The following is a 22,649-nucleotide window of genomic DNA, read 5'->3' on the forward strand; positions in this document are numbered from 1 at the left end:
TTTATTTATTTATTACATTTATATACCACCCCACAGCCGAAGCTCTCTGGGCGGTTTACAACAATTAAAAATAGTAAACATTAAAAGTATACAAAATGTAAAAACTATCAAAAACATAAAAAACAGTATAAAAACAACAGTATGGGGACAGGGATGTATTTTACAATAATAAAATGCATAAAAGCAGACTGGTAGGGCATTGGGTTCACAGAAGCTTTCAAGTTCAGATTGTGTAGGTGAGCTAGAAGAAATCAAACCATGTAGGCTGGGCTGAGAGTCTGTGACTGGCCCAAAGTCACCCACTGGGTTTCCATGGCCTAGTTGGGACTAGTCCAACATTTTAGCCACTACACCACACTGCTGTAGAGGCTAAAGTATTTTGTAGTATTGATAAGATAGGGTGACCATATGACTGGATTTGTCCGGGTTTTTGATGGCAAATCCGGGAGGGGGAGGGGAAATCCAGATAGCTCTTAGTAAGGGCTTTAGTCATACAAATGTGAAATAGATCCGTTCATCCATTGATTTTTAAGGAATTTTTTAAAAATTGAGATTTTAAAATTATTATTTTTAAAATTGTCATTTTTAAAGATAAAGACATGAAACTTTGCACCATGAAAGGATTTAGGTAGAGCTTTAGCCACACCAAATTTGAAACTGATCCGTTCATCCATTGATTTTTTAGGAATTTTTTAAAAATTGAGGTTTAAAATTATTTTTTAAATCATCATTTTTAAAGATAAAGAGATGAAACTTTGTACCATGATAGGATTTAGGTAGTGCTTTAGCCACACCAAATTTGAAACGGATCCGTTCATCCATTGATTTTTTAGGATTTTTTTTAAAAATGAGGTTTTAAAATTATTAATTTTTAAACTCATTTTTAAAGATAAAGAGCTGAAAGTTGGCACCATGATAGCTTTTAGGTAGAGCTTTAGCCATACCAAATTTGAAACAGATCTGCAAACCCAGTAGCAAACCCTGTTAACAACAACAGCAGCTTGCAATGGGTGAAGATACAGTCAGAAAAGATATTTGAGGGAAGGGGAGAATGTAACACACAGAGTATAGCAAAACCTTCAAAGTACAGCAAAACCTACAAAAGTAGGAGTGAGTGAAGTTAATTTCAGATACATTGAATCACTTGTTCTTTATTTCAGTGATTTTAGCATTAAGATGTTATGTAGAACAGATTTGTCTTAAATGTGTGCTGTAAAATCAGACATGTGACCAAGGCTATGTTCGGGTGGGCACGCCCCCTTGGTACTGGACACGCCCCCTTGGGGGTGACCATGTTGTCCTCCTTTTGGTTTCCAAAATATGGTCACCCTAAATAAGACTACAAATCCTAAAATAGTTTCACTTAAAAAAAGAAAAATAAGAACACAGCCCACTGTCTTAAGGGCCCACCTAAAGGCAGGCAATGAGGTAGCCAAGAGGACCAAACAGCAATACTACAAATGAGAAGGATCTTGGAATTGTTGTAGATCGCAAGCTGAATATGAGCCAACAGTGTGGTATGGCTGCAAGAAAGGCAAATGCTATTTTCGGCTGCATTAATAGAAGTATAGCTTCCAAATCACATGAGGTACTGGTTCCTCTCTATTCGGCCCTAGTTAGGCCTCATCTAGAGTATTGTGTCCAGTTCTGGGCTCCACAATTCAAGAAGGATGCAGACAAGCTGGAGCGTGTTCAGAGGAGGGCAACCAGGATGATCAGGGGTCTGGAAACAAAGCCCTATGAAGAGAGACTGAAAGAACTGGGCATGTTTAGCCTGGAGAAGAGAAGATTGAGGGGAGACATGATAGCACTCTTCAAATACTTGAAAGGTTGTCACACAGAGGAGGGCCAGGATCTCTTCTCGATCCTCCCATAGTGCAGGACACAGAATAACGGGCTCAAGTTAAAGGAAGCCAGATTCCGGCTGGACGTCAGGAAAAAAAATCCTGACTGTTAGACCAGTACAACAATGGAATCAGTTACCTAGGGAGGTTGTGGGCTCTCCCACACTAGAGGCATTCAAGAGGCAGCTGGACAAGCATCTGTCAGGGATGCTTTAGGGTGGATTCCTGCATTGAGCAGGTGGTTGGACTCGATGGCCTTGTAGGCCCCTTCCAACTGTGCTATTCTATGATTCTATACCCCAATGGATGAGCTTCCCTGTAGCTGGGTGCCACAATTGAAACACATGAACGTAAGAAGCAGCTTTATACTGATTCAGACCTTTAGTCCATCTAGCCCAGTATCATCTACGTTGACTGACAGGAGCTCTCTGGGATTTCAGGCCGCATTTCTTTCCCAGCCCCCCACACTGGGGATTGAACCTGGGAACTTCTTCATGCAAAGCATGTCCTCTGCCACTGATCTACGGTCCCTCCCAAAAGTCCTCCCTCTCTTATTCTTTCTAACGTAAATTCTCATAGTGACAGGAACCACAAGCAGAGCTGCACTTTGAAAATGAATTCATTTTCAATCCTTTTAGATTTTGTTTAAAACAACAACAACAACACCCTTTCCCTTGCTGTCTGTATGATCCACTGTGCAAATATCCTGCTAATGATGCATTTGATCTGGACTTAGTTATGCATAGAGTAGAACCACAGAGTAAAATGGGAGAAGTTAGTCATGACTTAAAAGCCCCATCGGTTTTATTGTATCTGACCTAAGCAGGCCTAAATCTACATCTACCCAATTGCATTCAACCCAGTTTAGACTGATGTGACTATTGCAATCCCTAACTTCACTTTCCTTGATCTCTTAAAGCTGTAATTCCCAAAATGACAGCAAAAATCTAAAAGCTTCTATAAGGCCAAAACACCCCAGGAAGTTGTCCAGTTGTATGTGTTGTTGCTCTGAAATGTGTCGTTTTCATTAGCTACGCATTATCCCGGAGGCTATGCTGTATCTTGGCCTCGGCAGTGACTGAATCATTAAACTCAAGATTGTAAGGACACCACAGAACTACCCGCCCACCCTTGGAGGAGACTGCCAGGTGCATTTCTGCATGACTCACGACTCCAGGATGTCTCTTGCTAGATGAAAGCCATGCTTAGAACCATGACTCATGGAGAAAGGCAGGAAGGAGGGGATTCCTTGGGTGATTCTGATTCGTTTTCGGTCTAAAAGCAAAACCATTTGCTCTGTAAGAAAGTGTTTTGCCTCGCATTTTTATTCACAGAGAAAATGTGCCTTGGGAGTCCAGGAAGCACTTTTGTTTTTGAAACACTTGCTGCTGTGTGTCTGGCACTAACTCAGACCTGAAAAAGGGAACTTTTAAGAACATAAGAATAGCCCTGCTGGATCAGACCAAAGAAACGGCCACCTAGTCCAACATCTTGATTGCCAAATTGGGCAACTAGATGCCTTCAGGAAGCCCACAAGCTGGCCTTGGAGGCAAGAGTTCCTCCCTATTCCTGTTGCTGCTCAAGCTCAGCATTTTGGGCTTGGAGGTATATAGCCATCATGGCCAGTAGCCGCTGGTAGTTCTCCTCCATGACTAAAAAAAACATTGAACCTAGGACGTTCTTCATATAAGCATAGACTCTCCTACTAGATTATAGACTCTCCCAATTTTGTGGGTGAATAGATTTAAAGTGCTCTTTCAGAGTTGCCCATGGGCTGTTACCCAATTTAGTATTCATGAGATTATTGCAGTGGTATTTTTCCCATCAAAACATTCACTTCAAACCTGAGATTATCGGTCAAAGCTTTGAGTTAATCATTTATTCATAAAGGAGCAATGAATAATGGCACATTTCTGCTTTGACTAGTTCTTTAAATCTGAATCTTTCCCTAGCCAGAAAGCACAAGGTGGATAACATATCAAAGTATGCCATAAAGTTTAATCTTCTCAGACGTCCTCTGATAATGTCCTTTCTCAAGAATGTGTAATTGCTTTTTCTTTGCCGTTCTCTTATTTTTCCTCAACTTTTCCTGCTCCATATATGGTCATCTCTTGGCATTCCTGTTTCTCTTCCAGCTGTTTCTCCTACCTTTTTTGTGCTCTTTTATGTGCCTGTCACATCTTCCCGTGATGGTCACAGAGGCAGGTATAATCAAAGTAAGGTTAGCAAAGGCTTTGCTGAAAACAAAGGAGTAAAGAGGAGTTTCACTAACCTTTGCAGTTCTTTGAGAGTGTCAGTAAACATCTGGACAGAGACTATGTGACAGACATTGTTTATTTGGACTTCCAAAAAAACTTTGACAAAATTCTTCACCAAAGACTCCTGAGCAAATTTAGCATTTTTTAATGTGTTCATAAATGATCTAGAATTAGGAGTGAGCAGTGTGGTGGCCAGCTTTGCTGGTGATAAAGCATTATTTAGGATGGTTAAAAATAAAATAACAAAAAAAGGGGCATTGTGAAGAACTCCAAAAGGATCTTCCTCCCAAACTGGGAGGAAGGACATTGAAATGGCAAATGTGATTCAATGTAAGCAAGTGTAGAGTGATGCATGTTGAGGCAAAAAATCCCAACTTCATGTATATGCTAATGAGATCTGAGCTAGCAGTGACTGACCAATGAAGGGATCTTCAAGTTGTGGTGGACAGATCCATGAAATGTGAACCCAGTGTGTGTGGTGACTGTGGCCTTAGCTAGACCTAAGGATCATCCTGGGGTCATCCCTGTTCATGTAATTGACACACAGGATATCCCGGGAGCAGGCAGGGTTGACCCCGGGATGATCCCAGGATAAATGTTAGGTCTACCTAAGGCCTGTGAAAAAGGCAAAGTCGTGTAATTTAAACCCTTAATGTTTTAATATTGTATCGTATTTTAATTTTTGTACATTTCTTTTCCTAGGCTTTAAAATGTATTTGTTTTAAATTTTGTAAGGCCACCTTGAGGCCCAGTATTGGTGGGATACTACTACTACTACTACTACTACTACTACTACTACTACTAATAATAATAATAATAATAATAATAATAATAATAATAATAATGTCTATGTTGGGCATAATTAAAAAAGAAATTGAAAATAAAATTGCCATGATCATACTGTCTTTATATAAATCTTTGGTGCAATCACACCTGGAATACTGTGTACAGTTCTGGTCACTGTGCCTCAAAGAGGACATTGTTAGAGTTGCAGAAAATGACACTCAAAATCATCAAGGTGCTAGAACAACTGCCCAATGAGGAAAGGTTACAAAGTCTGGGACCATTTAGCTTAGAAAAAAGGACGTGTAAGGGGAGATGTGATAGAAGTGTACGAAGTTACGTATGGCGTGGAGCAAGTGGATAATACTAGAACAGAAGGGGGGGTGTTCTCTGGTGTCCTCATTTTGGTGATCAGGGCTGGCCCTACCATTAGGCAGAGTGAGGAGGCAGCAAAGTATTAGAGGATAGAGTTGTGAGCCACATGGCTTGGGCAGGATCTACACTATTCATTACACCGTTGTTTAAGTGCATTGTTGCGTCCTCCCTTGCTACGTTACAAAATGCAACTTGAGCCCAGTCAATCGAAATACCTTTTCTTCTATCGTTTTACCCCGGCACACTCTTCTTTAGAACGTTCTTCATTATGCTCATACCGGCTCTGAAGTAAACCTCCTTCTTCCGGTGACTCTGAGCTAGACCGGATAAGCCGGCAGGGAGGCGGGGCGACGCATAGGGACGAGGGAAGCCCTGCAGCATCTTAAAGGGGCCATGTGCGCCCCTAAAGTTTTTTTTAAAAATTAAGCCTCTGTCCCTTCTTTTACCGCCCTCCCTCCCCCTCCCCCTCCCCCTCGTCGCGTTGTGCCAGCTCTCCCTCCCCTAGAAAAGCCCTCACTTGTCCTAATCAGGAAGCAAAGACCATGGTCACGAGACATGACTTTGAAAGATGGCATTGAAAACAACGTAAGGTTGGGGCACATTGTTAGTTTTAAAACGATTTTAACAGAAAGTGGAATGGTTTTAAAAGTGAGAAGAAACGTAACAACAACAGCATCACGTGACTGCTGACGTCATCTCTGCCAACTTGTTACGTTTCATCTAGACAAGTGTAGACGGGCCCTTGCTCTGCACCCCTAAATAGCATTTAAGTGTTGTGGAAGATGCTGTCCCATTACCAGTGTTGAAGAAAGAATCAACTACCCGTCCAGTCAGCTTTTGTACATGGAATGAGAAAGGATCTTGTTCTTCACCTCAGGCAGAGAAATGTCTTGAGCTAGCCCCTAGATTGGCTGTAAATGGCTAATCTAAATTAGATGCTGAAAACTCTTAATCTACAAGAGGTGGGACATATAAACTAAGAATTCTCTTAGGCTGCATCTGATCTTGGATGCTCTGTGCAAAGTAGAAATGGTAGCACTCTTAGGGCAGCGGGATGTCTACTAATTTGGGTGCCCTGGCAAATGCCCAACTGTGCTACTCTCTGGAGCCAGCCCTGTTTCTGAGTAAACATGCTTAGGACTGGGCTGTTAGTTACTACATCGTGCAATTGAACTAACATTAAATTAATGTTACCCTGTAGGTGTCTTAAAATGCGATCCTTATGGTCAGGAAATATGAGTGGATCGGCACACTTAATTTGTGCCAAAATCTGCCTGTGTTTATAGTTTTTGTATGGGTCCATATGGTTGCCCTGCCAGCCTCAATGTGTGATGAAGAAAAGAAATGTGTAAAGAAGGGGAAAAAAGCCTGAAGAATTTGACACTTGAGCTCTTCTAAGGAACGTATTTCTGACTGCTCATGCACTTTGCTACCTGATTCTAATTCTACAGTCTTAGGTTTTCCAAGTTGAGCAAATTCTTTTGGGTGTCTTAACAGGATTATGTAATGCATAACATAGCACTTGGATATTTGCCTGCTTGCAGAAAACAAAGGGAGAATTCTGAATTACACAGAATAGTAGGCAGGTACTCTATGCTTACTTGGTCAAAGCAAGAATGTTGCAGAGCAAGATTGATATTGTTTCTTGCTAAAGGCTTCATGTCTTTATCAGTACACCCAAAGTTGGATCCAGACTTAGTGAAACCAAGGGACTTAAGTGAGTCATGATGCCCCGTCATACTGAGAGTAGACACACTGAAATCAATGGACTTAAGTTATTCATAATGCCCATTTTTCTCTCCTGGTATTTGGGAGGCATCAACTATGGTGAGTCTTTGGTGCCGGTTAAAGACCTATCTCTTTATTTATTTGATTCATACCCTGCTTTTCTACCAAAAAAGCATTACAGTCAGTTTGTGCCAACCAGTTTGCTGTATTGTCCTGTCTTGACTTTTCTATTTTTAAATTTTTTTCACTTATACAAGCATCACGGTAACATAACAACAAAGAGTCCTCTAGCACAGGTGAATCAACATATGTTCTGCATCAAGAGAGCCCTCTCCCCTGATGGGAATCACTTTTTGCTGTTTCATTCCCATCAGGCGAGGGGCCCTCTTGATGTAGAACATATGTTGATTCACCTGTGCTAGGAGAATCTATGGTGACATTGCATATTCTACTATCTCCTAAGTTAAAACAAGAATGAATTTTGCAATGAAATTCTCCAGTCAAAAAATGTACACCTAAATATGTAGTTTATTGAAATTAACTGTAAAAATGCATGCATTAGGAGAAACGTGCACAAATATGCATATAAATTTCCATGCAAACTTAAACAAAACATCTCAAGGGTTTTGGATGAACTGAATTCAAGATTGCAAAAATGCTCAAAGTTTGGTAGGAACTGAATTTAACACTTTGATAGTGGGAAAACAAGAGAAATTGAAATTGTCAGATTTATCTCTAATACACATTAAGTTTATATGTTATAAGGGCTCCCTCTCCTGGTTATATCTTATATTACAGGTTCATTGCAAACAGGCTTGGGGAAAGTTCCAAGACTTACTGTAAGTATTTTAATGACCTAGGCAAGATTTCTTCCTTAAATTGATATCTCACATCATGGGCAAAGTCTTCAACATACAACCATTCATTGCTCCATCCAGAGTGATGAACTTTATTTATTTTATTTTATTTATTACATTTCTATACCGCCCAATAGCCGGAGCTCTCTGGGCGGTTCACAAAAATTAAAACCATTCTTAATATAAAACAACAGTATAAAACCATAATATAAAATACAATAAAAAAGCTCAACCAGATAAAAACAGCAGCAATGCAAAATTACAAATTTAAAACACCATGTTAAAATATATTTATAGATTGTTAAAATGGAGAATAAAAAGGTCTTCACCTGGCGTCTAAAAGCATATAATGTAGGTGCCAAGCGAACCTCCTTAGGGAGCTCATTCCACAGCTGGAATGAGCAGAGAAGGCCCTCCTCCTGGTAGCCACCTGCCTCACTTCCTTTGGCAGGGGCTCACGGAGAAGGACTCCTGAAGATGACCTTAGGGTCCGGGCAGGTACATATGGGAGGAGGCGTTCCTTCAGATAACCTGGCCCCAAGCCGTTTAGGGCTTTAAATGTTAATACCAGCACTTTGAATCGGGCCGGGACCTGGACTGGCAGCCAATGAAGCTGGAAAAGGACTGGCGTAATGTGGTCTCGTCGGCCAGTCCCTGTTAGTAAGCGTGCTGCCCTGTTTTGTACCAGTTGAAGTTTCCGGACTGTTTTCAAAGGCAGCCCCACGTATAACGCATTGCAATAATCCAAACGAGAGGTTATCAGAGCATGGATAACTGTAGCTAGGCTATCTCTGTCCAGATAAGGGCGCAGCTGGTATATCAGCCTAAACTGGTAAAAGGTGCTCTTTGCCACTGAGTTCACCTGTGCCTCAAGTGACAGTTCTGGATCCAAGAGCACCCAACCTTGTGTGCTTGGGGTTCCTTTTTCAATTCTTGGACCTGTCACTTATTCAGCACCTAGCTAAAAATCTCATTTACTCCCTTCCTTTTATGATTCTTAAGGAATTCTGCTACTTCGGGGTCTGACTCATAGTTTCTGCTCACTAATTGGCTTCTTGCATCTGGACCAATCATGATATAAAAGGAAGAAGGAATGAGGAGGGAAGAGGAGAAGAAATGATCTCCTGCACTGGATATAAATGTTAAATAGTACTTACAATGACACTCAGAATGGAAATCATTCAGGCAGAGGAGGAGCCTGTGCCATCCTAGTTCAGCTCAAGGCTCCTAGAGAATTGAAGCCTTGGCACTTATTGGAAAGGCAGGGTCAGTAGAGCAGATTCAGGCCAGGCAGGGTTACAACTGCTACAGCGTAACTGGACAGACAATAAGGCATTGAAAACAATAATAGCAGAGTAGATGTGAACTCATGTTTTTGTTGCTGGTACATAATTTGCTTCCCACTGCTGTTTGTCTGGGGTTGCAACTTTGGCATGCAATATTTACATTGTAGTCTCACTTGACCTGTAATGTGTATGATTTGGAGCAAGAAATGGACCTAGCTCTTGGGTGCATCCTTCAGGACCACATGCAGTTCAACTTGCCTGGTTTACTTTAGTCCTTGTTTGGTGCTGGAGCATACTGTGAAGTCTTGCAACGCTTCTACTGTGGGTTGTGATGTTTCTGTACCAGTTGCATGCCATACATCTAGCTGGTGGGGAAGAAAAGTGCTGCAACAATGCTCCAGAGTCCCCTCCTCAAAACTATAGCCATCTGGACAAGTCCTTGGTTGTTTAGGCTTCATTAAATGGTTTGGTTTTTAAGCTGCTGCCCCGAAAATGCAGGGATTGTTTTGTCTAATTATATTACGTGTTTGCTGATTAATGCTCACATCCTAACTAGGCCATGGGTATTTTCTTTCCTGGGGCTAGGGCAGGAAGGCCAGGTCACTAGGCTTTTCCTCCATCTGGTGGAGTCCATGAATTGATGGACCATTTTCCTAGCCTTTGGGATTTTTGCACAAATTTTGTTGTAGAAAAATATGCAAAAATTAAAAACAAAAAAACTGCCAAAATTGTGCATTTCATCTGCAGGCTAAAGCATGAAAATATGCAAATTGGGCAAATTTGCTTTTGCACAAAATTGGAAACTGAAAAAAAAATCTGATTCCATCAGTGGGCAGATGATGGAACAAAAGATGCCTGACAATCCGTGAACTGGATTGGATTTTGCACAATATGTGCATCCCTATTAAGGAGCCCTTTTGCTTGGGAAGCAGCTCATGAGCCCAGTTGTTCTCCCAGCTTTGTCCCCAGCTAGTTGCTGGGATGGAGGTGCACAAAGCTGAGAAGGTGCAGACTTCCCACGATTCCCTTGTTGATTTTGCTGTCATGACAGCTTCGGGTTTCAATCCTATACATGTTTAGACAGAAAAACGTCTGACAACTCCCAGTATCACCCAGCCAGCCATGCTGCCTGGGGCCTGCTGGGAGTTGGAGAACATTATTTCTGTCTAAACATGAATACAGCTGTACCCTAAAGAACCTGGTTTCAGAGTTTTAACTATCTACATTTCACTTCCGCATGTTTTCCTCCAGCAAGAAAACTTTACATGCTTTCTCAGTAGCACCAGTTAAATCTGAAATAGTCAGTAAACAATTCCACGCACAAGGGGGAGCCAGACTCCAAACAAAATTCCCAGCTACAAATGTACATCCGTCAACATTATACGCCTCTTATTCCATATTGTTACGTATCAGAGTTTCAGTGCTCTGCTCTGCCTTTCCCAATGAGGATCCTCCTGCCCCCCGCCACTCCACCAGAAGTATGCTGTCCTAACAAAGGAGTTGTATAGAATGCAAACAAAGTGTTCTCCTGTTTGATCTAATTGCTGCAGGAAGATCCAAACTTGTTTGACCAACTAGTGGGGATGAGAAAATTGCATTTTTTTAGCACTTGAACTGCAAGTTGCTGGGAAAATACAATGTCTTCTCGCTCATCCCTACTTCAACTTCAGTTGATATTAATTGTGGGGGGTGGGTGGGTTTGACAAACAGCTGGTGTCAAGGGTAGGCATTGTTGGACACCTGTCCTGTTTCAAGGCCAGCAAGTGCCCTGGTCAAGGCTCAGATAAATGAGGTGTAAACAAAGAGAGAAGCCAGTCCAGTCCAAGGTCATACACAAGATTCCCAGTAGCATTAGTAGGAGGAAGCAGGGTCAAAAGCAGTCCAGTCCACAGATTTCAGCCATGCCAAGCATTAAAGCCAGTCGGGGGTGTCCAGAGTATCATCAAGGGTCCAGGAATTTGTAGGGTCCAGAAAAGCAAGGCAAACTGTTGAGGTTGGTCATCTGGAGCAGCGAGAAGGCCCTGGCTGAGCTGATTTATAGCCGGCTGTTAATCAACACAGCTGAGTAATTAGCTCAGCATGTTGCTTTTACAGAAGGCTACATGGTGTGGCCTCTTCTTGCTTCTCTGCTGCTTGTGTTTGAGCCCACGTCATTCGGATGGATGAATTATCTCTGGCTCTGCCTCCTGCGTTTGGGGGAGTCCAGGAATGGCATCGGAGGTGTCAGGCTGCTCTTCAAATAGCCCCAAGGGATTGGGGCCATTTGATTGGGGCCATCCCCCCAAGGGATTGCTGTCAGCTGATGCCTCCAGCTCCCCGCCTGGTTCCAACTAGGGCTCACTGTGCTGGCTCTCCCCCTCCTCTTCTTCATCAGATGAATGTTCCTCAAGTAAGGCATGGCAGCACCTAATGTAGGGTGACCATATGAAAAGGAGGACAGGGCTCCTGTATCTTCAACAGTTGTATTGAAAAGGAAATTTCAGCAGGTGTCATTTGTATATATGGGGAACCTGGTGAAATTCCCTTTTCATCACAACAGTTAAAGCTGCAGGTGCCCTGCACTCTTTTAAATCTGGTCACTCTAGTATAGCTCCTGCACCTTTAACTGTTGTGATGAAGAGGGAATTTCACCAAGTTCTCCATATATACAAATGACACCTGCTGAAATTCCCTTTTCTATGCAACTGTTAAAGATACATGTGCCCTGTCCTCCTTTTCATATGGTCACCCTACCTAATGAAGACACACACCCCAGCAGGGCCCCACTGACAAGAGCCCCATAGTTGAAGCTCTCTGGAAGATTTACAATTACAATTACAGAGAGCCGCAGCTCTCTGGGCAGTTCACTATTATAGTTAGATCCATACCTTAATAAGCCAAAGGCATGGTGTAGTGCAGGTGTGGCAACATAGCCTAGCGGTAAAGCAGAATGCTTTGTGTTTTGAAGGTCCCAGGTTCAATCCCTAGCATCTCCAGGTAGGGGGCTGGGAAAGAAAAGTGCTTGAAACCCCGTTGCTAGTCAGTGTCAACAATACTGGGCTAGATGGACCAAGGGTCTGACTCGGTATAAGGCAGCTTCTTAATATGTGGCCCCTTAGATGTTGTTGGGCTGCAACTCCTATCAGCCCCAGCCAGCCTAGCCACTGGTGGGGATGATGGGAGTTATAGTCCAGCAACATCTGGAGGGCCTCACATTCCCCATTCCTAGACTAGCGGTTAGACTAGGACAGTGTAGATCCAGATTAAAATCCCCATTCAGCCATGCAACTCACTGGGTGACCTTGGGCCAGTCAGCATTTCTTAGCCTAACCTGCCTTACAGGGTTGTTGTGAGGATAAAATGGGGAAGGAAGCTGCATTTGCTGGCCTTTGCTGTTTGGGAGGAAGTGTGACATATAAATGTAATAAATAAAAGGCCAAATACTGCAGCCGTCTTGTTCTGTATTTGTGGTCCTTCTATTCCCAGAGGTTGGCTTCCTCCTAGCAACTAATTGCATTTCCGTCCTCCTTGTTTTAATGAAGCAGCAGCTTTTCTGCTCTCAGCTCCTTACTGAATGCTCAAGGAAGGCAGCCGGCCTCAGGAAGGCCACCTGGGGAAAGACACCTACACCTGTTGACTGCTAACAAGCAGTCACAAATAAAGTGAAAGAAGGCAGGCGTCAGGGCTTTGGTCATTGGTGATTTCCCTCTAGAACCTCAGGGGAAATTGGTAGGCTAGGGTGGAACACTCAGGATAAAGTTGAATTCAGTCTGTTGTTCCTGCTGGAGACAATACTGTATCCCGGAACCGCTTTCACTGGAACAGGTAAGCGAGGATGCCTGAATGATGCATTTGAGTGCTCTTGCCATATGCCTTTCTTTCCTTCGCCCTATCAAGAAAACATGTATCAGCTCAGTACTGACTTTAGCAGGGGGTGGGGTGAGCAGACTTTAATCTTGTGTGAGATCTATTCCGGGTTGTTGTGTTGTTGTTTTTAACTAGATCCCTGAGATCCACCAAATGGCGCCAAGTGTTTATGTAGTGGTTCAGTGGGGCAGACATACACTTAGAACCTTAAAAGGGCGAAGAGTACGTCTGAGCATATGCTGAGCCCAGGAATTTGTTTTCCATTACAGAACTGAGCTCTCAGCCATTTCACACATAAATAAACTCCTGGGTTTGGATCCAGATTTTAGTGGGATCAACTGTGGTGGTGGAAGCGGACTTCCCTGCCCCCTCCTTCCCACGGCTGCTCCTCCAGCCCCCAGGAAATGCTACACAGAGAGTCAGCAGACCCTGCTGAAGGGGGTGAGCTGTGGGTGGAGGAAGCTTCTGTGAGCAGATCCCTTCCTCTCATGGAGGTCTCTTTCTCTTGCAGAAAGCAGATCCTGGATCCAACCCTATGTTCACACACATCCCTTGCAACTTTTCTTTGTTTCAGCAGCCACAGAGAGAGACTATTTTTATAAAAAAAAAAATTGCTGCTGTTTAACTGGAGTGAGCCAGAACTGCTTGCCAATCTATGGCCAGTAGACCCTGGTCTATCTTATGCCTTCCTCTGGAATACAGCACCCAATGGATGAAAGCTTCTTCCTGGGTTTATCAATAAAAATGGATTTCCTAAATTAGCATTGTAAACAACATATTTTTGTGCACCTGGTCAGATGACAATATTCAGCACCAAACAAGTTTGGGTCCTGTTGGTTTTCCTGGGCAGCTGCGTTGTTTATGTCTTTACATATCAGGACATGGTTGCACTTTGTGCGAAGTTGTCATATGTCTTTGCTCCTTATCCTTTTGCAGCATGCCGACGCAGCTGGAGGGTGCGATGGATACCCTAATCAGGGTCTTTCACCATTACTCAGCCAAAGAAGGGGATAAATATAAACTCAATAAAGGAGAACTCAAACAGCTCCTGACCAGCGAACTTACTGACTTCCTTGCGGTAAGACAGTGTCATCTTTTTCGCTGATTATTTATTGGGAAGGAGAAGTGGGGAGGCGGAAATAGCTATTGGAAGATCCTTGAAGAATATTTCATGTACCCTTCATTCATCCAGACATGCAATCAAGCCTTTTTTTCTTTTTTCTTCTTCTTTTTTGCAACAGCAGCTGTATTGTGCACACACATTTTTGCTATATGATGCCACATCCAGGGAAACCAAATTGATAGGGATGCTGATTACATCATTATTAGAAAACTTAGCAGCTAGCCTAGATATCATGTTATTTTTGGTGGGGATGGGGGACACTTGGGTTCAAATCCCACTTAAGTTACGAAACGTGCTGGTTAGCTTTGGATTAACCTAATGCCATAGTTCAGCTAAGTATATTGTCTAGCCATTACATTTGCCTAATGCCTGGTATAATAGAACTCATTGGCCCCATTCAGAAGATAACTTAAACCATGGCTTTAACCACAGTAGTTAAGCCAGAAAGCTAGGTTGTGTTCAGAAGACACCTTAAACCATGGCTTTAACCACAGTGAATAAGACTTTTTGCCTTAGTCACCATGGTTAAAGCCTTGGTTTAAAGTGTCTTCTAAACACAACCTGGCATTCGAGCTTAACCACTGTGGTTAAAGCTGTGGTTTAAGGTGTCTCCTGAACGGGGCCAATGTGTGAAAGTCATAACAGACATTGCTTTAAATGTGTGTCTAGCTACTACATCTCTTCCATCCCCATTTTTACTCTAGAGTAGACACAGGGACCCCAATTCAGATTGGGAAACTAGCATGGTATGGTAGGGGGATCAGGTCTGTGTTCCTACTCTAGAGAAAAATGAATGAAGGACATAGCCATTAGACACAGATTTAAATGTAATGTCTGTTTAGGCCCTGAGTTGGGGCTATTACACAGTGAGGTTCCTTGTCCCCATTTGCAAAAGCCACTCACATGGATGAACAGTGGAAAAACTCAGTACATGACAGCTGCAGTTTATATGGTACAGTGCAGGAAATTCTCTATGGGCATGGTGATCCCTGTGCTAATCAAACATCTCAACTAGAGGTGAGGTTATTTCAGTCATGTAAGGTCTACTTTTTTTATGTCCTTCGTTAAACCGCTGATATGTGAGCTTCTAAAATGAATTCACAAAGCAAGTGTGCACACTGAAGCTCTCTTAACAGTTAAGGCATAACTCACCTGCCTTAAGTGTACCTGAGTGTAACATTCTTGCTTACGAAGTGCCCTGTTCTTTCTGATCAAGATCTATCTAATCTAATATTGTTTCCAAGAACTCCAGCAACCAAAAAGATGGTAGGGGATCCCCTTATCTAGACGAGCTCTAATCCATGCCACGGGGCTGTTATTAGGATAAATATGGAAAGAATTGTAAAATACTTTATACACAGAGAAGTGATTCATGTGGAGTTTATTGTATGCAATTGTTTTTATTATTTATTTATCTATTTATTGGCCTCTCTTCAGCCATGACTCTTAGAGTGGCTTACGATAAAACAACAAAGGAACAATAATAATAAAAAAATCCAACACAGCATATAAACCACAGCAGGCAGTTAAACATTCAGCCCAATAGACATAATAAGAGACTAAAAGACCTGGACCAATAGAAAGTTTTCAACTGGGGCAGAGAATAAAATGAAGACAGTGCCAGGCGAACTATTTTGAGAAGAGAAGGTAATTCTAAAGGCGGGGTGCCACAACAGAGAATCCTGGTCACCAGCTGCCTGAGGTTGTGATTGAGTATTTATTTCACATTATCCGTCTCACGTCAATAGGGATTCAAACCTGTAGGTAGAGAGGAGTAAAAAGAAAAAAAAGCACATCCCTTATCCCCTGTTGTCACCTCCCCATGTTCATCTTTGTGGTTCCCACTGTGCAATTCCCAATGCCTAGAACGGTCTCTACTTTTGTAATTATGAAGCTAACTTACATCCTTCCCTCCTTCAGATTCCTCCTTAAAACATGTATTGCAAAGCCTTTCCTAGATCAGAAGAGGACCAATTCATTTTACCAAAATAAATTTTTGAGATGATCTCAGGGGTGGCATTCCAGTGCTGGGAGGGGATCAAAGGCAAAATCTGACTTTCCCCTTACCTTTCTTTCACTTGGTTCCTTCTTACTCCTCCTCCAAGTCCCATGGGCCTTCCCTGTACCCACTGCATCATAGCTGAAGTTGCATCATAGCCACAGGGTGCCATCCCTAAGCTTCCTCCAGTCCTTCCCCTCTTCCCTTCAGACCTGTTTAGCTGTTGCCATGTTAAGTGTAGCATTCTTTTCCCCATCCCTTAGTGTGTGGTGTAGCCCTATGTCCAGTTGAAAGGATCAGGTAGCAAATGATGTGAAAGGCCTGAGCCTTTGCAGAGACATCGTCACTCAAAGGAGACCAGCCTTCCCCAACTTGGTGCCCTCCAGATGTTTTAGATGGCAACTCCTGGGATTCATGAACATCGGCCATACTGACTGGAGCCGATGTAGCTCCAGCCAGTATGGTCAATGGTCAGGAATCTTGGGAGTTACCATCCAAAACATCTGGAGGGCACCAGCTTGTGGCAGGATGGAGTAGGCAATACAGCGTAGGATAGATGAAGGGTCTGGCCTAGCGGAAAGCAGCTTCCTATGTTCCTAGGCAGTTCCATCACGGCCTCTGTCACAATGGAACTCTACTGTTCGGAGGCAGCAAGCCAATTAACTCTAGATGCTGGGAAGAAACCACAGGAGATGATTGTACCTTCACATTGCTAAAACAGGGATAGAAGGCTGCCCAAGAGGCTCAAATCAACTAGATCTGACTCAAGATCAACTAGATTTCACAGTGTTGGAGCCCTGTCAGGGAGTTCAAAAGTCTGTCATCAGCTCTGGGGGCAAGAACTGTCATAGATGTTCCCTTGGAAGAGAGAGTCCATTTTCATTAATGATATGCAGATAAAACCATTGCAAAATAGAAATGAATAGAACGGCCAGTTAGCAGTAATAAAAATGAATGGTTCAATATCTTGCTACTGATTAACCTGTTATGGGTCTATCCATCAATGTCAAATTTATATCTATAACATGCACAATGCAAAGGTGAGAATCATTAGCTTAAGTACAGTATGTGTACAAAATAATGTATATATAAGAGATGTATCCTTGAAATGAGCTGTAGCTAAATTGGCAAGTGAGTGCCAGCCTACATTTTCCTTCCTAGCTGACATTTCCTTACCTTTTTTTTCTCTTGATTCTTTCTTACTACTACTCCCACTCCTATGGGCTTTCTCTGTGCCCACTGCATCATAAAGTTGCATCATAGCCATAGTGTGCCATCCTTAAACTTCCACTTCCCTTCAGACCTGATTAGCTGTTGCCATGTTAAGCATAGTATTCTTTCCCCCGTTCCTTAGTGTGTGCAAATAGCTCTGAGATGAGGGTGTGGATTGGAGCAATGGCTGCCAATGTCTCAATGGGACCGATGCTTCTCCTGATACTTTGCCTAGGGGGAAGAGAGATTTAGGGTATTTTTCTAGGGCCATAGCTAGACAGGGCGATATCCTGGGGCGATCCCCGGGATCGTCCCTGTGCGTCTACATGCCACACAGGGGATCCTGGGAGCAGGGAGGGATGATCCCTCCCTTTCCCTGGGATATTGCCCTACCCTTTCAGCCTGCTTTTTCTGGGGTCTCGGGATGATCCTGAGACCCTGGAACATGTGGGTGGGTGTCGTGGTTTGTCCCCGCTCCTCACAGTTACTCACAAGGAGCCGGGAACTGCACACAGGTCACAGAGCTCCTCAGGAGCTCTGTGCCCATCAGGGGTGGGGTGGGGAGCAGGAAAAATTGTTTAAAAAACACACAACAACCTTTTGCGCATGCGTGCTTATGCACTCATCTCCTTTAAGACAAAAACCCCAAATGGTGAGCACGACGTCCTGTTCTTCCGAGGCCGTTGTGCATTGCATGTAAACAGAGGGGGAGATCTCGCGATAACAATATCGCAAAATCCTCACCCCTCCATCGCACTAGACCCGTAGGTCTAGCTGAGGCCTAGGTGTAAGTATACGGGTACCATAATCACAAACCTCTCCTCCATTGCAGCTTTCTGACGGTATCTCTCCTGCCCACACAAGCAAAATGATTCAGGAAGAGCAGATGGACAGCCGGAGGTGGGGCACATTAGAAAAGAACAGCCTTCCCCAACCTGGTACACCCCAGATGTTTTGGAATGCAACTCCCCTCTTTCCCATCCAGATGCCCCTGCTGGCTGGGAATGATTGGAGTTGTAGTCCAACACATCTGGAGAATGCCAGGGGGTGTCTATAGGTGGGGAAAGCCCCAGGGTGGCTCTGCAGTAGTGCTGTGTTGTTTATACGACACAGAAGCCACTGCAGAGCCATCCCAGGGCTTTTCCCCAAAGCTCCCAAATAAAAAAGTCGGGGACTTACCCCGAATTTTTCTCTGGAGTGAGGCGACGACGGCGCACCTGCCATCTGTCGCCACTCCAGAGTCACAGCAGAGGTATGCCCGGACAGAGGGCGACTCTTGATTGGTCACCATCTGCCTGGATGGGCGGAGGGGGCAGGGCAGGGAGCCAAATGGCTGCTGGAACATCTTCGCACTTCCTCCAGCATGGGGAGAGGAAACGCTTGGTGGGGAAAGCAAAGTTTAAAAAAAAGGTTAAAAAAAGAGAGAGAGAAAGGGAGGGATTTGCAGCAGCGCTCCTGCAGCAACACGTAGCCACATGGCGGTGCATGGGGCGGCAGCAGCTCCTCCTCTAATGCAAACCCCGTGCTCACTCCTCAGCATGGGGACAACCCCACAGGAGTGCAAGTGTGGGGTTTTGGGGTTCACAGCACTATTGCATCACCATCAAGACTGTCCCCAGGTTGGGGAAGGCTGTTATAGAAAATGGCCCAAGAATATGCAGATGAACGTTGGCCAATACTTGAAATATTTTTGTTCCTTAAGTGCTTCTTCAGGGCCTGGAGCTGCCTGGCAGTTTATTCACAGGTTGATTGGAAATCCTGTGGTCTCTAAATATAGTTTCCTATCTGTGCTAAACAGAGGGATTGCTGAGGAGAGCTCTCGCTTCAGGACACATTATTGGCGTCGATGTGATTTGTGCCCCTCCATTTTGTTCCTAAATTATACTCCACTGAAATTCTTGTATGAAAAAGAAAGAAAGAACAGAAAGCTGTGATATATAACTGCCATCCTGTAGTCTATTAATCCAAAGGAACCTTGAACTCCGTAAAAGAGGAAAGAAAGAAAGAAAACCTGTCATCAATTTTCTTGGATTGGATTCTTTTTGTCCTGTGTATCATTTTATTAATCCAGAGTGGCCAGACCCTTAGAGTAATTGGCCAGGGCAAGCTCGATTTGCTTCAGATCTTTGCGATTAGACAAAAATAACAGCTCCTATGGTTTAAGGCAGGGTTGTTGAACCTCTCTCTCTGCCCACGAGCCAAATTCCATTCTGGAGAAGCTCTCGGGGTGGAGGAGGAGCCTATGGCAAAGGGGGTGGGGCCAATGGCAAAAGGGCAGGGCCAAAAATAACGAAGTATTTAAGCTTAAAGCTCCTCCCACCAATAACTAAGCCTCAGGTGATGCATTTCAACTTTTTAGAATGGGGTGGAGTGGGGACTCAGAATCCACCCAACCATCTATGGTCAGGGGAAAGGGAGCATAGCATTCTGGGGAATCCCAGAGTGCCAGATTGGGACCCCAGGCAGACTGAATTTAGCCCCCGGGCCTGAGTCTCTATGCCCCTGGTTTAGCGGTAAAGCAGCAGTTTCTGCAGCTGAAACTCTCCCCATGGCCTGAGTTCGATCCCAGCGGAAGCTGGTTTCAGGCAGCCGGCTCGGGTCGACTCAGCCTTCCATCCTCCCGAGGTCGGTAAAATGAGTACCCAGTTAGCTGGGGGAAAGGTAATCACAGCCGGGGAAGGCAACGGCAAACCACCCCGCTATAAGGCCTGCCAAGAAAACATCAGCGGAAGCTGGCGTCCCTCCAAGAGTCAGTAATGACTCAGTGCTTGCACGAGAGGTTCCTTTCCTTTCCTTCCACATGTGAGCTTCCAATGCATCTACCTTTGTAGTGGTATGTAGGACATTTTTCATACACTAGGATTAAAGCAGCTTCTGCTTCCATCTGGTTTGTAATGTGGATGAATAAATTACAGGAGCCAGAAAGTTAATTCACATTACCAATGCCTCTTATCTGCTTCCCCTTATACATGAACAATGGTCGTAATCTATTGGACTCCATGGCATCAGAGCTTGGTATTTGTTGTTTGTTTGTTTGTTTTGTAAGATTTCATCTTGTCCCTCACGCTCTTTAGCCACTATAGAAGCCATTCGGTGAGGTCATCTGGAGATTTGGAGTGAGGTTTCATCAATATGCTGATGACACCCAGCTCTATTTCTCTGTGCCATCTGGATCAGCTGAGGCTGTGGTAGTCCTGAAACCCTGACTGGACTCAAGAACGGGATGGATGAGGGCCAAAAATCTGAAACTGAATCCTGACAAGATGGAGGCACTGTGGGGTAGTGGTTCCCAAGTCTGGAAGTTGGATGGGGTTGCACTTCCTCCAAAGGAGCACGAGCGCAGCGTAAGGGTGCTTCTTGATCCAACGTTGTCCCAAGTGGCCTTGGAGGCTTGGACCACTTTTTACTAGCTTTTACTGGTTTGCCAGCTGCAGCCGTTCCTGGATAGGGGTAGCCTTGGCACAGTGATTTGTGCACACTTAACATCCAGGTTGGACTATTGTAATGCATTATATGTGGGGCTGCCTCTTTCGGAAACTGCAACTTGTGCAAAATTCAGTAGCCAGGATTCTGAGTGATCCATCTTGATGGAGCCGTATTACACCAATTCTTATAGAATTATTTTGACTCCCTATGTGCTACCAAGCCCAGTTCAAGGTTCTGGTTATCACCTTAAGGGCAAAATCCTATGCACATTTAAACAGAATAAAGTTCTACAATTTTCACCATGCCCCCAGATGGCTGGCTGGAGAGATGCTGGGTGTTGTAGGACCTTTTCCTGTCTGAATGTGCATAGTATTATGACTTCAAGCTCTGAATGGCTTGGGGCCCAAGTATCTGAAGGACTGTCTCTTCCCATACTTTCCTGCCCATGCATGAAGATGTTCAGAGGAGGCCCATCTCCACGTACCGCCAGTGGGAGAAATGTACTATGTATTTTACAAAAGAGGGACCCTTCTCTGTGGTGGCACCCCACCTTTGCAAATATCCCAGAAGAGATAGGATTGGCACCAACTGTTTTCTTTTCAGTGCCAAATTAAAAATGTTCCTTTTGCCCAGGCTTTTTTTAGAATTTTAACATTTAAAAAATGTAAATGTAATGAATTGTGTCTTTTTGTTTAGTTTGCTGGTTGAAGAATTGTTGCTTTCTTTAGCCTTTTAATTTCTTAGCATATGGTTTTTATTTTAGATTTGTTTGTTTTAATGTTTCCATTGCTCTTTGATGGATAGTGGATGAAGGGCACTTTATAACTATTAAAAAAAATAAAATTGAGAGAGGCTCAGATTTAAGATCCACGTGTGAAAATGTTCTTGGAATACTTTCACAAGTACAGCAGAATCTTATTTATCAAAATGATCTAAAGGGTATACAAAGGGTTCTTTCCAACTGTATGGTTCCATTGATGGAATGAGTAGGGTTACAATGATGTCATCTACACAAGTGATGCAGTGAACTGTGATAAATTAGAAGTTTAGATTAATCAGAATACAGATAATGAAAGTTACTACAATGTTTTTACTTTGGGGAATTAGCTGAAAAACCTGGGTTAAAGCATTTAGGCTGAAATCCTATATCTACTCACTGGGGAATAAGCCCCATTGAACACAATGGGACTTACCTTTGAGTAGGAATGGATGGATCATTCCACCGCTAGTCTTATGTTATTTTTCCAGTTGTTCATTCATACATCCATTCCATCTAATTTCCACATCAATCTGCTTTTTTAAAAAGGTGCAAAGATTTGCTACATGATTATACACATCTGATCTTAAAATGTGTATTTCGTATCCTTTTTAGCGTAAAATACACATTTTCATAATGTTTGAGCTGAGAACTGTGCCACAAAATTTAGTGAAATGTGAAAACTGAAAGATAGCCACATATTAGTCTGAGCAAATCAATTTGGTTCACATAAAAATCCAGACTGAATAAAATCCAGGAGCTCTCCTCCTTCTGGGCAGACACTGTAAATCAATTTCATTAGTTAGGTTAATTAACTCAAAACTTTTTGATCAACTAAATTGCCTCCAATTAATTAAACAGATTTTTAAAAAATTCTTCTAGGCTGAAAAATCCTAAATGGCATGGGCATTCTTAGACGAGGTATTCCTTTTTTCCCCTTTATAGGGGGAGTATCTTTTCATAGGGATGGACAAATTGGAATTCTCCTACATTTGATTCCCCACCCCCAATCTCAAGTTCTTTCCATTTTACAACAACAACAATAAGCAGTTTTTCCCAGCTCTGCCTCTCCTTTTCATCAAACCCAGGTGAGGCAATGGCTGTTCTGAATCAGTGCCTGAGCATGGTAATGGACTGGATGAGGTTCAATAAACT

The 22,649-nt window shown here is 43.3% G+C and overlaps 1 protein-coding gene across 1 annotated transcript in view; it reads left to right on the forward strand.

Annotated features, from left to right (window-relative positions):
- S100Z (S100 calcium binding protein Z) overlaps positions 1–22,649 on the forward strand; it is a 39,717-nt gene that overhangs the window by 11,923 nt on the left and 5,145 nt on the right. The window contains exon 2 of the mRNA XM_063128647.1: positions 13,914–14,055. Coding sequence (XP_062984717.1) covers positions 13,915–14,055 — 141 coding nt within the window. The 5' untranslated portion in view covers position 13,914. The remainder of the gene's footprint in view (positions 1–13,913; positions 14,056–22,649) is intronic.

The sequence above is a fragment of the Elgaria multicarinata genome, chromosome 6 (assembly GCF_023053635.1).
Source record: "Elgaria multicarinata webbii isolate HBS135686 ecotype San Diego chromosome 6, rElgMul1.1.pri, whole genome shotgun sequence".
Taxonomy (NCBI): domain Eukaryota; kingdom Metazoa; phylum Chordata; class Lepidosauria; order Squamata; family Anguidae; genus Elgaria; species Elgaria multicarinata.